The sequence below is a fragment of the Antedon bifida genome, chromosome 4 (genome assembly GCF_963402885.1).
Source record: "Antedon bifida chromosome 4, ecAntBifi1.1, whole genome shotgun sequence".
Taxonomy (NCBI): domain Eukaryota; kingdom Metazoa; phylum Echinodermata; class Crinoidea; order Comatulida; family Antedonidae; genus Antedon; species Antedon bifida.
Genome location: NC_136229.1, coordinates 18,653,388 through 18,670,328, shown reverse-complemented (window position 1 = coordinate 18,670,328; position 16,941 = coordinate 18,653,388). Strand labels below are relative to the sequence as shown.

At 33.0% G+C, this 16,941-nt stretch overlaps 3 protein-coding genes across 3 annotated transcripts; 2 read left to right on the top strand and 1 right to left on the bottom strand.

Moving 5' to 3' along the window:
• The first annotated feature begins 480 nt into the window (after positions 1-480).
• LOC144840031 (putative flavin-containing monoamine oxidase A) lies at positions 481-4,802 on the top strand. The gene is made up of 11 exons (XM_078695659.1): positions 481-727; positions 1,116-1,203; positions 1,369-1,543; positions 1,773-1,887; positions 2,148-2,305; positions 2,447-2,627; positions 3,102-3,202; positions 3,459-3,632; positions 3,731-3,817; positions 3,909-4,009; positions 4,401-4,802. The coding sequence occupies exons 1-11, from the start codon at positions 565-567 to the stop codon at positions 4,576-4,578; spliced, it is 1,521 nt and encodes a 506-aa protein (XP_078551785.1). The 5' UTR covers positions 481-564; the 3' UTR covers positions 4,579-4,802.
• A 626-nt stretch (positions 4,803-5,428) lies between these two features.
• LOC144839727 (ADP-ribosylation factor-like protein 6-interacting protein 1) lies at positions 5,429-10,434 on the bottom strand. Its single transcript, XM_078695198.1, has 6 exons — positions 10,303-10,434; positions 9,156-9,289; positions 8,586-8,705; positions 7,928-8,045; positions 7,608-7,692; positions 5,429-7,459 (listed from the first exon to the last, which is right to left on the bottom strand). The coding sequence occupies exons 1-6, from the start codon at positions 10,339-10,341 to the stop codon at positions 7,344-7,346; spliced, it is 612 nt and encodes a 203-aa protein (XP_078551324.1). The 5' UTR covers positions 10,342-10,434; the 3' UTR covers positions 5,429-7,343.
• Positions 10,435-11,260: 826 nt separating this feature from the next.
• On the top strand, positions 11,261-16,424 carry LOC144839708 (BTB/POZ domain-containing protein KCTD5-like). The gene is made up of 6 exons (XM_078695173.1): positions 11,261-11,494; positions 12,223-12,331; positions 12,617-12,708; positions 13,080-13,175; positions 13,565-13,690; positions 13,985-16,424. The coding sequence occupies exons 1-6, from the start codon at positions 11,264-11,266 to the stop codon at positions 14,027-14,029; spliced, it is 699 nt and encodes a 232-aa protein (XP_078551299.1). The 5' UTR covers positions 11,261-11,263; the 3' UTR covers positions 14,030-16,424.
• The last annotated feature ends 517 nt before the right edge of the window (positions 16,425-16,941 follow it).

The following is a 16,941-nucleotide window of genomic DNA, read 5'->3' as shown; positions in this document are numbered from 1 at the left end:
TAAAATGATACTGTTGGCGTTCAATCACAGAACTAAGCAATAACTGACCAAGAATGCTTCTCCACCAGGCCATCATCCAGGGATAAAACCCGTCGTTGCTAAATTTTATTAATAGTTTTCATTCACCTCCATAGTTGTAAATAACATTAACAAATGAACACAAACATAGAAAGTCGCAACCGGTTGACCACCAATTACATTCTTTGTAAAGTACTATTATTAATATTTTGTACACAGTAATCTTTTAAGATAATGTACGATCGAACGAACTATTAAAACTGGACTCTCCCAGGTCCGTAAAATGTTTCGCCGGAATTGCGCAACGCACAAACAGGAACATTTAAAAGCTTTGCTGTTTACGCATGATTAAGCACTCCCAGGTACACAATCTCCGATATCCAGGGCAGTCGCGACTTATTGACCCCTGAACCATAATACAAAGTGACAACAGCAGCAATCGATACGACGGTGCAGCTAGCTTTACATTGACATTACTAGATTAATGTTGTAAACTAGTTTTTGTTGACATTATTTATTTTTCTATGTTCGAGGCTGCTTCTGTCAATGGCTTCTGAAGAAAACAAACTTGATGATGTATATGATGCTGTTATAGTTGGTGGTGGAGTGGCAGGTGCAACTGCTGCATATCGGTTGCACAACGTTTTGTCAAAGAAGAAGGGTGCAAACAACAATGATGGGTGCAAAGTACTTCTACTAGAAGCCAAAGGTAGGAGATAGCTCATTCACTTGAACTTTGGTTAACATTTTTTTATTTGGTTTTCTAACAACAGTATATGCCTGTAAACATTTTTTTATTCGTAATATAGTATTTTACATATATTTTATTTTGCTACATAACATGTCGCCAGATCCAGGATTTTAAAATAGTGTGGCGGGGGGGGGGGGGGGGGGTGGTGGGGTGGCAGGATGGGGTGGAGGAAAGACCTAGGTGGGTGGGGGGGGGCAAAGAAATGGTAATGTTTTGAATTGTATATGCCAAAAGGTTCACACCGCTGTTTGTGTGTCAGAGGGGCAGATCCAAGTTCGGTGAGTGGGGAAGATTAAAAGAACACCAGACACCCTAATTTTTCGGTCTATTTTTATACCATTTACAGCAAGGCTTGGAGGTCGAACATTGACTGAATCAGTAAAAGTGAAAGATGGACAAGAAATGTTTGACCTTGGAGGTCAGTGGATTGGGAGGTAAACATCTTGGCTGCAATTACTGCAGTAACGTTATTGCACTATTGCTATTTAGTACAATATCTATATATATAATAAATGTGTTATTTTGTCCATGATGTACCAAAAAAAAAAAAACTGCTGTATTTTACATAGATTATAAATGTTCCACTATTAACTTTACAGAACACAGCACCATATTTTGTGGTTAATGAAGGAGTTGGGGATAGAATACTACGAACAGTATACATTGGGGTCAAAGTTCCTATGTCTTGGAGACTGCAAGATCCGTAAATACAACTCAAGTCTTCCAAAACTGTCATTCATGGCGCTGCTTGACCTTGGCAATGTTATGCTGCAGGTCAGACACTGATCAATTAATCAATAAATCAATCAATTGATCAGTCAATCAAAAGATTATTAATCAATCCATCGATCAATCAATCAATCAACTAATTCAATAAATCTATTGATCAATCAATGAATCCATTGATTTGATTAAAAATCAATTCATTGAACAATCAATCTCAATCAATTAGTCAACCAATAACAATTTATTGAAATGTGTAAAATCCTTCTTGGTTTCATAGATAAATCGTATGGGTAAAAAGGTGCCTCCTGACAGCCTACATAAATGCAAACAGGCTGAGGAATGGGACAGTATGACAGTGGACACATTTATAAGGAAGACTATGTGGACCAAAGGTAAAAGTCAAGAATTTAACCAAGCCCCCTCGAGTCTAGATTCTAGACTCTATTTCAACTTAATATTGGTAAAAGGATAAATATTTTGGCACACATGGCGTTTCATACATATACGGTAATTAACTAACATAAAAATACAATACAGACTGGGGGAAAGTCTATCCTCCTTCCCTATATGGGATTGGGAGTGTCCACAATAACAAATCTCCCTTGTAAATGTTTTAAAATCAAAAGTACTTACATACTTTTTTTGTTTGTAGAGGCTCGTGAAACTCTTGAAACGGCCATTCACGTAATATTTGGTGCAACGCCAAAAGAACTTTCACTATTGTATTTTCTTCAGTATGGAAATGCGGCCGGTGGATGCGAAGCTTTGGTCGAAACTGCCAAAGGAGGGGCGCAGGAATTTCGCATTAAGGTACACAAAGAAATCATGTCTGCAAACAAAACTTTTATAGTACATAGTACTAACCATTTTTATTTATCCAACATGACATGGTGAATTAAGATATTTCTTGAGTTCAGAGGTTAGAATAATTAATTTTTATTTCATCATTAGGGAGGAGCTCAACAAATATCGGAGAAAGCTGCTGAAAAAATTGGTTCTGAGAATGTATGGTTGAGTGAGCCGGTGAAACTCATTGACCAATCAAATCCTGACTTTGTGACAATCGTAACAGAGTCTGGGAAGGAAGTTAAAACTAAACGTGTGATCATGGCAGCGCCAATTCATTGTGTAGGTAGGTGACTACTTAAAGTAGTTTAATTTTAAAACAGAAAATCATCCAATAGCAAAATTACTGAAAAACTAATTAGTCTTAAAGTGGGCACAATTTTTGGTGATGATTACAACATAGAATTGAACCTAGACATTTAGTATTAAAAAGCCACCACCATGTTTCAGAACCAAGGCTGTTTGACATTTTATTGTTAATTTTTTTTTCAATTCAATTCTGGATTATTAAAAAGTGGCAAATCTGAATTGCGCCAAATTTACATTATTATTATATAAAAAGTATAACAAAATATCTAATTCCATTTAAAAGTTAATTCAAATATAAAATATGTACAAATCTAAAAATAACAAATTTACATACAGTACAAAGGAAACTAACATTTAGCTTCTAATAAAGGCACAATATTGAGAGCTTAGGGCTTAAGGATGACATTGAGTCTTTACTTAGAATTCGGTTAATTAATCAATTTTTTTCCAGAAAATATTCAGTTTAAGCCAGGTTTGCCAATGGATCGTCACTATCTTGCTCAGAGGATGCCCATCGGACATTTGATGAAATTCATCGTCACTTTAAAAAAAGTAAAATTAACTATTTGATTTAACTAATAACATTAACACAGTTCCTTAAGTTCTATACTGTAATTGTGGAAATTAAATCCAAACCAGTCTGGCGAAAGACTTGACAACCCCTATTTTAATAAGTTTTTGACGACCCCACTACTTGGGATAGGGATCACTGTATCATCTACATACATTTTAGTATCTTATGATAAAAATCACTCAAAAGATTATGGAACAGTCCATAATGATTCTAATGATAAATGCCATCTAATAGGCTTTCTGGAGGGATGCTGGTCTGTCTGGTGAAGTTGTGAGTCTAGGAGGTCCACCAGTTGTTGATGGTTGTGACACAGGGCCCATTCAATTGGTGTATGATGCTGTAACATCCAATGGGTCTCCTGCACTTGTTGGCTTCTTTTCCAACTCAAGACAATGGCGTAAAATTGAGGTAATTCAGCTTTATTCAATTCTGTTTCATTTACTATTCATAGCTCAAGAATTGGCAATAAAGTAGTTGATTCATTTCTTTGTTTCTTTTCTTCACAGCCATCTGTCAGAAGGCGTGAGGTAGTGAAGTCATTGGTTGACTATTTTGGTTTGGAAGCTGATGATATCATCGACTATGTGGACAAGGTAATGTCTCCATCTTTAACTCCATAAGTTTAACCAATACAAATGAATGATTTATATAGTTTCACTACAGTTTCTAAGTCTTTTTCTTTAGGACTGGGCAGAAGAGGAGTACAACGGCGGCTGTCCTGTGAACATTATGACCACAGGAGCAATGACTCTGTTTCACGATACTTTGAGGAAGCCAGTTGATAGGTAGGTGTTGAAGGAGATTGGGACTCAAGTTTGTCCTCAATTTCTGTAAAGTTGCATAACATGTGAATGCCCATTAATAGGACGCCACTCCAGGAAAATAATGTACCAATTAATTAATTTAAAATATCACACAACTGGTAACTCCCTCAAGTGCAGAACAGACTCAAAGAAGCATTAATTTCTGGAATTCTCTCCCTGACTATGTGATAACTGCTCCCTCTGTGAATAGGTTCAAGAAAATGTTAGATCAAAGTGGTGTTTTAAAGGCCATGTAAGGCCTAACCTTTCCCACTAACCATCAAATAAGTAAATGCAAGGAAGGTACATCTGCAGTCATGATGATTCCTTTAAATCTATTGAATAACATAATATATTGTAAATAATTGTACAGAGTGCATTGGGCAGGGACTGAGACGTCAACAATATGGACAGGTTACATAAGTGGTGCTGTTCAGACTGGTTTAAGAGCAGCAGAGGAAGTATTAAACAAAATAGATCCAACTTGGACACAAGATGGCCTCCTGGACTCACTTGACAAGAAAAGTCTTGTGCCCTCTGACAACTTCTAAGACGTACAGCAAGAAAAGACAACAACTTTTAAGACATAGACTGTGGAACAGTAGAAGAAGTACTTCACGAACCAAATAAACCGATCTTGGACACAAGATGGCGTCTTGGACTCACTTGACAAAAGACGACAACTGTAAGACATAGACTGTAGAACAGTAGCAGAATGACCCCACAAACCAAATAAACAAATCTTGGACACAAGCTTGTTTCTTCTTGGACTTAACATAAATGATTTTAGTAGTTTTTACATTGTATAAGTATTCTTAAAGATTTTATAGATATTTTAAAATATGTTTATATTGATTACATGAATTTTTCAATAATTTGTAAATTAAAATAAATGTTTAAAAGTATACAAATATTATTTGATATTAATTAAATGAAAATATATATATATTGAAGCTTAAAATAAAAATGAATAACCTATGTATATGAGTCATAGTATGATATTCAATATTGTAATGGACATTGTAATGGACATTCAACAGCCATTGGTCATTGACAACGATAACCATGATACAATATTGTTCAAAGATTTGTCCCAGCTGGACACCACCGATGTTGACAGTGACGCATTGTCTTTGGTGTCATTGACAAACTTCCTTTGTCCTATTGCGAACAAATAATCTTAAGCTCTGACTTTATGTGACAAAAAAATGTGATGTGCCCATATATGGACCTGATGATGTCATATCACCTTATTTGGGCACAAACTAGTTTGATAGTGTAGAGAGAGCTTTTGGTTGGTTGGTTGATACCTTGCCACTCATCTTCACCTTTGCAATTTGTGAAACATACTGCAGCCATTATATTAAAAAATATACAAACATCAGACTAAATGTGTATAATCACAGTACTTGTTTATTATCTGGGTATGCTAGATTATTTGGAAAATTATTCACAACAAATATTATTTGTACAAATATACAATAAATACAAAAGTTTAATTACTTACTTGTAGTAATTACAGATGTTTTTTAAAATCTAAAAAATAAATAAACTACTCAAGTAGATTGTGTAGATTATCTGGGTGTCATTTCTAACTCACAAACTACTGTATTTCATTTTAGAACATTAGTTTAAATTAAAAGCACCATTGCTCATTTCCATGTAACGGGCTGTACACAGTACACATGTATAGAATTAGTGTGCATACAAAATTGTACACAAAAATTATTGAATTGTCAATATAATTAATCTACATTTTATACAGTGATCATTATATTTTCAAAGCAGCACTTTAAATTAAAAATCACATTCAAACTTAAGTAAACAAAAAAACTTTCCGGTTTTAAACTTTCCTTCGCATTATAATATTAATTGCATAATAAAAGTGCACAAGGGTAACAATGGACAAATATTTCACCTCTTATAGGGCCAGTTAAGGCTTAGTCGGTGACCTACCCATCAATAAGTTAGTGATAACAGGCCTACAGTCAATTAAAGGGTCTTTCACGCCTAATCCAGCATGGTTCCGGTCCAGCACCGGCACGTCAAATTAAACATTGATGTTTTGTTTTTACGACGCTACACGCTGCAATCAATATGCACTTTGTCGTGTGGAATCTTGCCAGCGCCAGACGGTAACCATGCCGGAACAGGTGTGAAAGACCCTTTACCCTGGTAACTAAGCCTGAATGGGCCCATTTAGTCCTCCTTACTTAACCCTCACATCTCCTGATAAATCACCCAATATTACCTCACAATTATTACACCAATCAAAAACTGCACAACAAATAAAAGTTTAGTAATTTGAGGTAAATTAAATAGCTTACTGAATGCTAAAAATAAAATATCAATCCATTAAACAACTAGAAAACGTGGATGGTTGCAATTTGGCACTACTGCACTAGATCAGACTATCGTAAAGCTCTGTCTACACTATAAAAAAAGTGTGAGGTGCCCAAATATGGTAGTGATATGTCCAAATATGGTATTGATATGATATTCATTTTCCATATATGGGCACATCACATTTTTTTTGTCACATAAAGTTTGATAGTGTAGACAGGTCTTTAGGGTTAGTTTGAGGTTTAGCCACTGATTAGCATTGCCATGAACCTGACCCTAAAACTAAAGATGGTTACAGGTGCGAAAGTAGTGAAGTTTAGGAAGCTACAATATTTCAGTCTATCCACTCATTTACAAAGTTGTAACTATACACATTCACAATCTTCAAACCAACCACATCAAAGCATTTCTGTCGCCACATCAGTCACAATTAAAAGTTTAAAAACATTTTTTATATTTTAGTAAATATAGAACACAACCAAAAGAGATGTATTTGAGTATTGCAGATGTTTATAATTAATTAAAGCCAATTACCTTTAAAGAGGTTTTGCCAAAAAAAACTTAATAATTTAATAAAATATAAATAATCTTATATTCTTAATTGATGTTGGTGAAGCAAGTTACAGTTATGAGAGATGAAAGAAATTGATATTCTTGCTTACAAAATAAATAATTTAAATACATGAAAAATATAATTTCCCAGCATTCCTTATTACATTAATTAATAATTATTAAATTCTGCATATTAAGATTTGCAATTTGTATATTTCCTTTTCGTGTTTAGTAAAAATGTACTTCTCTCTTCAATTCTGAATATATTATTACCTTCTGAGTTAAAAAAACACACAACCTTATTTTCAAAAAAATATGTTTGTGTGTTTTGCAATTTCTGTCTTCATGTTCCTATAGTTGGGATTATTCTTAACTATTTGGGTTACACTTCAATAAAATGGTTTTGAAACATGTCAGTTTCTTAGTCTTTTTTCTTGTTCTTTTTGATAACATCCAGAACCTGTTTTACTGCCATGCTGTAGTATTTATACAGGATACCATGGTGGCTTAATCCTGGCAGTAGCACCGTAAATAATACTGTAAACAGAATATGCAAAATCAGCAAATTTGATTTCACTATCAGTAGAACCCATCCGTTGGGATGCTTTCCTATGTACCAGGGGATATAACGCTACAATATCTCTCTCTACAGTAATTATATATAAAATAAAAAATAATAACTTACCAAATAAGTATGTGAGAAAAAAGTTTGGAACTGCATTGCCAATAAAAGCAATTATACCAAGAACAACCATCACAAGAACAAAATACTAGAAAGAGAAGCGAGAGAAGAGAATTTAAATAATTTATAACACAAATCGAGTAGGAAAAAAATTGGGCAAATTTTGTATTTAGGCCTGATAACCAACACAGTTTAGCACAATCAAGGAAAAAGTTGGCCTTTAATAATACATCTTTTGTGCTGTTTTTAAAAAATTATTTTACATGAATGAGATAGTAACCAGTCCCTGGCTTTGTTCAGTCAAAGTGTTATATACCTCTTACCTGTTTAGGTTTTTTTGTTTTCATATCTTTTAAGTCTGTTGTAAATCGTGTTGCTTTATTTTTTGTATTTACAATACTGATGCAAATCTGTTGATACTGTTGCTGGTTGTTAGCCGTCCTGAGTAATGAGATAAATAAAGACATAAGACATAAGATGGCCCCTGGTTTAGCATTCCTAAGAGGCCCTCCAACAGAGTGGGTAGTTGCATTGGGCTGATCATGCTCTGGGGCCACTTAAGCTCTGGGAGTCTGGATTTAGCCAGTGAGGGCTCATAACCGGTATGCCACTGGCTTTAGGCATAAATTGCACATTTGTTATAGAATGGAGATTTACTACCAAAATGCAAAACTGTATCAGGACACCTACAATGCATTAATTGAACTCATGTGTTTATTTTTTTTTACTTCATCACTTATTCAACAGTAACACATGTTGAATAATAAAATAATATTTAAAGAGGAAGCTGGAAGAAATCCAACTGCAACCATATAAGCCACAGAGCCTCAAGAGGATAACAAGGATATATAATTACACAAAATATCAATAGATGCGTCAACTTCACATATAAAAGGCAGCAACAGCAATTACTCATTGTTTTCGACATAAACAATAATAACTGAAAATGCTAATAAACATTTGAATGAGTTTTATACTTACCATTCTCCTGTGTGAACAAACTTAGAGAAAACTCTTGGCAAGAAATAATCAGTAAGACATATCATCATTCCAAGTAAAGACACAGTAGTCAGAATTGTGGGCTCTAGATACCAAATTATACTACAGAGAGAAAAACAACAAACAACAGTGAAAGCACTCAGAAACTGAGTGAAGTACTTGGCAAAATGTTGCCACGGAGGGCGCATGTTGATATTTCGGCCTATGTTAAAACAATACAGATTTTTCTTTTTGTTATTTGTGAACATATCAATGAACCAATTTTCTTGAAATATCCTATCCTACACTGAAATATTCAGAATAACTTGAAAATTGTAGACACTATCATGTTAACAAAAAAACAAGTACAGGTACTATATTTTAATGGTAAAATTCTATTTTGCCCATTAAAAAGACTGAATAAATGTTTAAAAAAACATGCACAGTACCCGCAATTATGAGAATGGAAGGAAATATTGATGCTTGTCATGTGATATGAAATCAACCAATCAAATGGCAAGGACACATTTTAAAAATGTCAACATGGAATTATACAGACAATCAGATACTTACAAAAATAGTGCACTGACACATCCTGTCATAATGGCTGGGTACGAGTCCTTTTCCCATTTCATCCATCTGTCTACGTGTAGCAATATAAATCTCCAATCATGCAGCATCTGTTCTACTGCCGTTATTTCTGTATCCTATATTTTAATATATTATAAGATTAAGAAGTATACAAAACACAGATACAGTGAATATAACTTTTATTTTGGTAGTGAGCAAAGTAAGAAGTTTTTGCTGATATTGAGATCACTTGTAATGCACTTACAGAATAAAGTGGTATATGGTTTATAACATCTTTTCACTGCAAACTCTAACTGTATTCTCTCATTATTATTTAAGTCCTTACATTTTGTCATACCCTGTCATGAATCCATTGCATGCATATCACACTTTCATGATTGTGAACCAAAATACATATTTGTTTTATAAAAAACAGCTTTTAAAATACATTAATGTGACTGTCATATGTTGAAACAGGAATATTACATGTACCATCTGCTGTACGTCATATATTATTATTTGACATTTGATCCATTGCACCTGCTTTGGAGGAATGAAAATGAATGTACTAGCATAGTATAGTAGTAGTAGCAGTTTCTCTGAATTAAAATAGAGACAATTGTGTATAATTTATTAAAAGTACAGTTTAATAAAAATAGTTCTAAGCAAATAAAGGATTTTAATGCAAAATTAACAGCAGTTAGTGACATTGACAAAACAATGAATGCTAAATAAATTCCTCGGTGTCTCTCTTGAACTGGGTCCAGTTAAACTGGGTGTATTTCTACTGTAATCATCTTTCTTTAAAGATCACATGTTGAAAATCATGGAAGCATAAAAAATCATCTTATTAAACAAAACTCCCTTAAAAATTCTACAATTACAACTACAAATTTTACATTTATTAAATTTGCAGTTTTAAATTGATTCATTCTAATAATTGATTATGCCTCTTTAAATTTGGTCTGCTGTAATGGCAGGCCTACAGTATCCTTCTTGCATAGACCAGGCCTACTAGGCCTAGCTCACATCCAGCCATCCAACTAGCTCTGCGCAACCTATCTAGCAGGCCTAGCCACAATGTTTTGGCTTGTCGTTTTGAATTCCATTTATGGCATTGAATTGTAATAACATTTATCATAGATTTTACCTTGTTTATTTCACCATCCATTAGTCTTTCGGTTGCCATGCTATTTTCAGTTAGTAGAAATTTTTATTATTGTACAATATCAATCAAAATTTCGTTAACAAAATCGAATTGTTGTGTTTTACTAAAAAAAATGTCAACAAATTTTGAAATAGGAATGAAACTAAAGAGGGCGGCATGGTACTTTTATCTATCATCATTATCATCATCATCCATCATTGATTCGAATACTCTATTAAACAGTTTTAATTGTAATGGATCGAAAAAAATTATTTACCTGAAAAAATATGTAATTTAAAGCAAAAAAATACTTTTAAATGTCTGTCAGACAATGGTTTTTGGTTAAAAATAAACGTTTCTTTTCTCTGTTTATAAGTTAAATATTGTTTTTTTTACAGAAGTGAGTAACTTTATTAAAACTGCAAAATGACCTACTTTAAAGTCTGATTTTATAAATCTAATTAATTTTTCAAGTTTTTGGGGGACAATACATCTAAAATTATTGTTCCTTCTTCAGAAATAATGATTTATTAAATCAACAACATATATCAACAGATATGTGTAATGTATATGTATCCCAATTTGGTGCATGTGTTGTGTGGAGTAAATAAATAATGATAATGCTTTTTATTATTTTATTGAAATTGAAATTGAAATCAACAAAGGATATGTTTTTGCGTTTTAAAATTCCTGTGTCGGTATACCACACTGGATGAGGAAGTGGAAGATCTTCAATATTTTTTTAAAACACACCACAAAATTACTTTTTTAAGGCTGCGGCATGTTTATTGTGGGTGATACTACCGGATAGTTTACTTGATCAGAACATGGAGAAACAGAACAATGTACCCAGATTGTACTCTTGCTTCTGACAAAGTTGTAGAATAAACGTGTCATCGATCAACTCTATAAAAAGAAAATTAATTATAGAGGGCGTGAATTCAAAACACTCCCAGTTTTAAAGATGGCGTCGAATGGTGAAATAAATCTGCCAAGTGAAACTCAAAACGATGTTAAAATGCAAGAATGTACAGGGAATGAACTAACAAATGGGTTTCAAAACACACTATCAAAGTGGGTAAAGTTAAATGTAGGTGGCACCTACTTTCTAACAACAAGAACCACACTCTGTAGAGATCCTCGTTCATTCTTGGCCCGACTGTGTCAAGAAGATCCAGATTTGAAGTCGGATAAGGTAGGCATTTTGATAGGGAGAGGCAGGGAGGGTGAGTGTGGGATCGATGGATTAGCTGCCTAGTCTAGGTAGGCCTAGAAACAGGGGGAAATGCCAACTGTGTGGATATTTTTATTTCTTGTCACTTCGATATATTGTAGTATTACAATAGTAACAAGTATTTTTAATACATATTTTTTTTTTTTAATATTTTTAATAAATCCTTTTTATTTTTTTTTATTATGCACACACGTCACACACAACAGACAGTACAATCATCGTACCTTATAAATAAGTTATTATTAATAGAACCCCTACTCAAAAAGGACAGGGGCCTATTATATTCTAGGCAGTTTCACCAGAAAATCTGTATTTAACAGTTGTCTATTGATTAATTGTAAACACTTAATACTTAAATTATTGTAATGTAAGTAGGCCTATTATATATACTTTGTATTCTTTTTTTTTTTAGACTTGAGCAAACAATTATATTTAATAAATATAATTTTATAAATAATTATTTAACAACAATCCTTGAAATATAATCCTTTTCATTCTGGTGGCCATAGAGCAGAAAGTTAAAAAACATAAATTTATACATTCAACCATATTTGACTTGATGATAGCAAAGACATATTGTGATTGTGTTGTCCCTTATTTTGAGTAAATAAAAAAAACGGTTAGAACTATTTTTCATGCTAGTCATCAACAAATCATAGTAAAGTATTTTAATTAAATTTTGTTTACAGGATGAAACAGGTGCATATTTAATTGATAGGGATCCCACATACTTTGGGCCAATATTGAATTATCTACGGCACGGCAAGTTGGTAATAAACAAAGACTTGGCAGATGAGGGTAAATAAAATTTAATAGTCATTTTGTAACATGAACCATTTAAATATACTGCCTACGTGATATAGACTAATTCTACTTGCAAATCAATTTTTTTTTTATCACAAGATTATTTTAATTTTATAGTGCATATGTTGTTCTGGGAAAGTTTGTATGGGTTTTTTTTATAGAAAACATTAGGTCTGAAAACCAAGACACATCTTTAATTTGAAATGCATACTTTCAAATTTATTTATTTTTAAATTGACATTTTTAAATTTTGCTGACATTCTAATATTTTATTTATAGGTGTTTTAGAAGAAGCAGAATTTTATAGTGTAACTTCTTTAATCAAGTTATTAAAACAAAGGATTTTAGATAAAGAAACGAGGAATAGCACAGTAAGATTTATTTTTATTTGATGTTCTTTCATTTTAGTGATATAATACTACTACCATAAGTATTGATAGTGCTGCCACAGTAAAAAAAACACCCTAATGCAATTACAAGTGTTTAAAGCCTACTTTCAAATTTGGAGAAATGTTATTATAAAAATAATTTATCTGTTTCAGTCTTTTTCTTTTATTTTGGAAAAAAGTATTACAACAGTCCTTGGATAAGCATACTGAACCACATTTTTAAGATCTTTTCAAACAAATACGGAACAACTCATTTTTGTCAAAGGGTGAAGGGTGTAGGAGAAAAGTGATAATAATCACTGAATGATGATGATGAAGTTCCAGTGTTAATTCTTTATATGTTGCTGTTTTAGGGTCCTAGGAAGCATGTTTATAGAGTGATACAATGCCAAGAAGAAGAACTAACCCAGATGTTATCAACAATGTCAGATGGTTGGAGGTTTGAACAGGTAAAACTTTTTAGATTATGCATACAATGTAAAAATACTATTTGTGTTTGTTTGAAAACTTTTCTTGTCCGGTAATTATTTCCTTGCCTCCCTTTTAAAAAGCAGTTTTAGAAAACTCTCCCTTCCGGGATTCTAGGTTATCTTTCAGGTACAAGGCTTCCCATATTTGGAGCAAATGAAAACCACTGACAGAATAGTTAATTGTTTCAAATTCATTTATTGTGCAACAAGTATACATTGTTTGAATACGGTGATTCCGTGCCAAGCTTACCTGGAGAAACCAGCACCATGCTTTCCCAAATTAGAAAAAGATTAAAGTTTCTTGAACATCCCTCTAAAATAATGGACTTAAATTATGTATATTTAACTGTATTAACATTTGATTTCAGCTTGTCAATATAGGTACTCAATATATTTATGGAAGTGAAGATCAAACTGAGTTTATGTGTGTGGTGTCCAAGGATATTAGTAACAGTAATGGCTATAGCACATTTCAACAACCTGAGAAAACCAAGGTAATCTTATAACATTTAAGCTTGTTTGTCTGTTTGTCCAACACTTAGGCATGTTTATCCAATAAATTGAAACCTAAAGGCCAATTGTAGAATCTGTATCTATCTGAGTGGGTTTCCACTCCACGTTTTGTGTAAAATGGTCATAAGAAGTAACATAGAAGATTCTATAGTCTTGTTTTCTGCTTTTACTGTTTACCGTTACTGCTCGTCTGTGCAAATTGGCCTTAAAGCAACTGACTGTTCAAACTTTTTGAATAAAATTGTCAAAATTGTAATTTGTTTCTTTTCTTTTAGTGCTTTGAAGACAGAACCACAAGAATGCGAGATATTCGCTCATAGTGTCAGACAAGTACACATGATCGTGATACGACCATTCAAGTGCATTCAGGTTCTCAGTTTACGTTGGTTTACGTTACGTTGGTTTACTCTTTTAATTCACCTTAGTGTACAGTTAGATATGATGCACACTGTAGATAGAGGACGACGACCTTTAATACGCAACTACAGATGATATTGGATGACAAACATACTGTAGATACACGGTGCCAAATGTAATACTTGACGACATACAGCCATGTTAGAATGTGTTTAAACAATTATTGTTTTATTGGGTAAAAATATAATATGCAGGTACACAAAAAACATAATGGTGAATATCTATAGAGGGAGACAAATATCAATAGGAGCAGCAAGCATACAAACAGTAAATAGTGACAAACAGCTGTAGAGGGCAACAAACATTTATAGGTTGAGGCTGACAAATTTCTATTGTGAATCGATTACATTCATACAACTGTAGAAAAATGAAAAGGTAGAAGATTTCATATGGCAAAAAAAAAAAACCTGTAAAAGATAAACAGAAAGTTACTGTTAAATCAACCTTTGTATAATTATGTTACCCCATTCCCTGCTTTGGATTTTTGTTTTGAAGAATCAAAACACTCACTTGGTACTCAAGCCCATAGCCAGGATTTTTATTTCTAACCGGGGGATTCGTTTTTACACAGAAGGGGCAAAAATTGTTATAAGTTAGGCCTGTTTATCATCACTTCTGCTGGTGATTTCTAGTTACTAAATAGGGACACTTCAGCAAAAAGGAGGGTTTGTTTGAACCACTTATCAGAAATGAGGGATTGATAGTTCTCTACATACAAATATATTTTAATTGGTAGTCTAATAATTTCTAGGCTGATTTGTGTAGGAGAGTTGTATAAAGTAACAATTTTGTCATTTTAAAAGAAGGAATATATTGTCACAGCTAGTAGTGATCAGGTGTTTGCCCTTAGAGGAGCTACTGTATGTCTCTCTTTTCACCCAGATGTATTAAAATGGATGCACCAGTATCAAACTTTCCTGTTATTAAAATTGAGGGATTACCACAGTCCTACAAAGCTCAGAATGTTGAGCCGAACTTAGATAACAAGTTTTGATATGAATGTATATTTATTACTGTACTATATGTTTCTCTAATACTTCATGTATGAACAAATTTGGTGAGTTTAAGTTTTTCTAATGAATTTTTACAGTGGATGTATTAATTATAATTAAGTGTTAGAAAATGTCTAACATTCTTACACAGTGCTGAACATTAGTCTACTAGATTCTGTTAAATGATTAGTTTTATAGGTTGTGTTGGCATTTTGCTGCAACACCAAAAACTACACAATAGCGTAACAAACTCCTCATGCTTACAAATGTGTGTAGTGGTAGCTTCTGTTACTAAGCGAAATGTATAAAGTCCTTACTCACAAAGGTGTAAGCCTATATCCCATGAAAAGGGTTATAAAGTCTTTACTCACAATGATGTAGGCCTATATCCCATGCAAAGGGTTATACTGTATTAATTTGAGATACATCTCGTAATTTAAATGGTAAAAGGGTGTTTTACAGTTTATATTAAAAGTACAGTAATTTACTTTTTTAAATTCAACAAAGGGTGGCTAGTTATTTTAAAAATTACACTTATCCTATCAAGCCAATTGTCCTTGATAGGGTGTATAAGGAGTGATAGAATCTCCTATTATCCTATCCTATTTTATTTTTACCATTTGGATAACCTGTGCAGATTCTTCATAAAAATAACTGATATTAAGGGGTCCTTTAGAACTGGTGATTAAGGGGTCCTCTATTGAAAGAAATACATAATGTTGTGGTATAAATAACAGAAAGTCATATTTGAGGCCCAAAATCATTCAGTTATTATACTCCTAACACTGGTTAAAAGGTGCCCTAGTTTATTCATTTTGTAATGTTTGTGCTTTCCACCATCCCACATATTTTGTATTTAAGTTCATTTAATTAAATTTTTTATTTTCAGATTTAAGAGTGCTCTTCTGTTTTGACAGTATTAGCTTTAGTTTAGTTTAAGAATTTAATTTTTAATAATAATTTAATTTAAAAAAAAATTTAATTTAAAATATTTTAAATTATTTGTGTTAAAAGAACCAGAAACAAAGTGGCTCAATATTGAAATTGTTTGGGAGTCCTATTCAGTAATGGGTTTATTACTAAATCCCTTCCTATATAAATGGTTTAAATTCAGTTCACATAGTAAACCCCTTTGAAACTATGTAATTTATAGGGACTTGCAACAAGGCATTTGTATTAGAATTCTACGTGGTAGAATTTTAGGTAGTAATTTATATTACACACTTGTGTATTTGCAATTTTTAACATTTTGTTAGTGTTTATATCGGTGTACAAAAGGAATAAACATTTGTCTATACTTGTTTTATTTCATGCATTTTGAATCTTTCTTTTTAATGTGAGCATAGATAACCTGTACTGTAGTGGGATGTTGTCTATAAAAGAGACACAACCCCAGTGGTATGTCTACAGAAGACCCAACCACAGTGGTATGTCTATAAAAGGGGCACAACCGAAGTGGTATGTCTATAAAAGAGACACATGGTGTGTATGCAGAATGCACAACTGCAGTAGTATATCTATAAAAGAGGCACACCTGCAGTGGTATGTTTATAGAAGAGGCACATCCGCAGTGGTATGTCTATAGAAGGGGCATAACCGCAGTGGTATGTTTATAGAAGAGGCACAACCACAGTGGTATGTCTATAGAAGGGGCATAACCACAATGGTATGTCTATAGAAGAGGCACAACCACAATGATATGTCTATAGTGGTAGTAGTGGTAGTGGTATGTCTATATAATAGAAGAGGCACTACTGCAGTGGTATGTCTATATAATAGAAGAGGCACAATCACAGTGGTATGTCTATAGACGGGGCACAACT

Excerpts from the sequence above, each read along its gene's own strand:
- LOC144840031 (XM_078695659.1), top strand. The coding sequence starts at position 565 with ATGGCTTCTGAAGAAAACAAACTTGATGATGTATATGATGCTGTTATA. Across the intron at positions 728-1,115 it reads ACTTCTACTAGAAGCCAAAG|CAAGGCTTGGAGGTCGAACA; the intron begins GTAGGAGATAGC and ends TACCATTTACAG. Across the intron at positions 1,204-1,368 it reads GGAGGTCAGTGGATTGGGAG|AACACAGCACCATATTTTGT; the intron begins GTAAACATCTTG and ends TTAACTTTACAG.
- LOC144839727 (XM_078695198.1), bottom strand. The coding sequence starts at position 10,341 with ATGGCAACCGAAAGACTAATGGATGGTGAAATAAACAAG. Across the intron at positions 8,706-9,155 it reads TGTGTCAGTGCACTATTTTT|TATAATTTGGTATCTAGAGC; the intron begins GTAAGTATCTGA and ends TTCTCTCTGTAG. Across the intron at positions 8,046-8,585 it reads TTTGTTCACACAGGAGAATG|GACGGCTAACAACCAGCAAC; the intron begins GTAAGTATAAAA and ends CTCATTACTCAG.
- LOC144839708 (XM_078695173.1), top strand. The coding sequence starts at position 11,264 with ATGGCGTCGAATGGTGAAATAAATCTGCCAAGTGAAACTCAAAACGAT. Across the intron at positions 11,495-12,222 it reads CAGATTTGAAGTCGGATAAG|GATGAAACAGGTGCATATTT; the intron begins GTAGGCATTTTG and ends TTTTGTTTACAG. Across the intron at positions 12,332-12,616 it reads CAAAGACTTGGCAGATGAGG|GTGTTTTAGAAGAAGCAGAA; the intron begins GTAAATAAAATT and ends TTTTATTTATAG.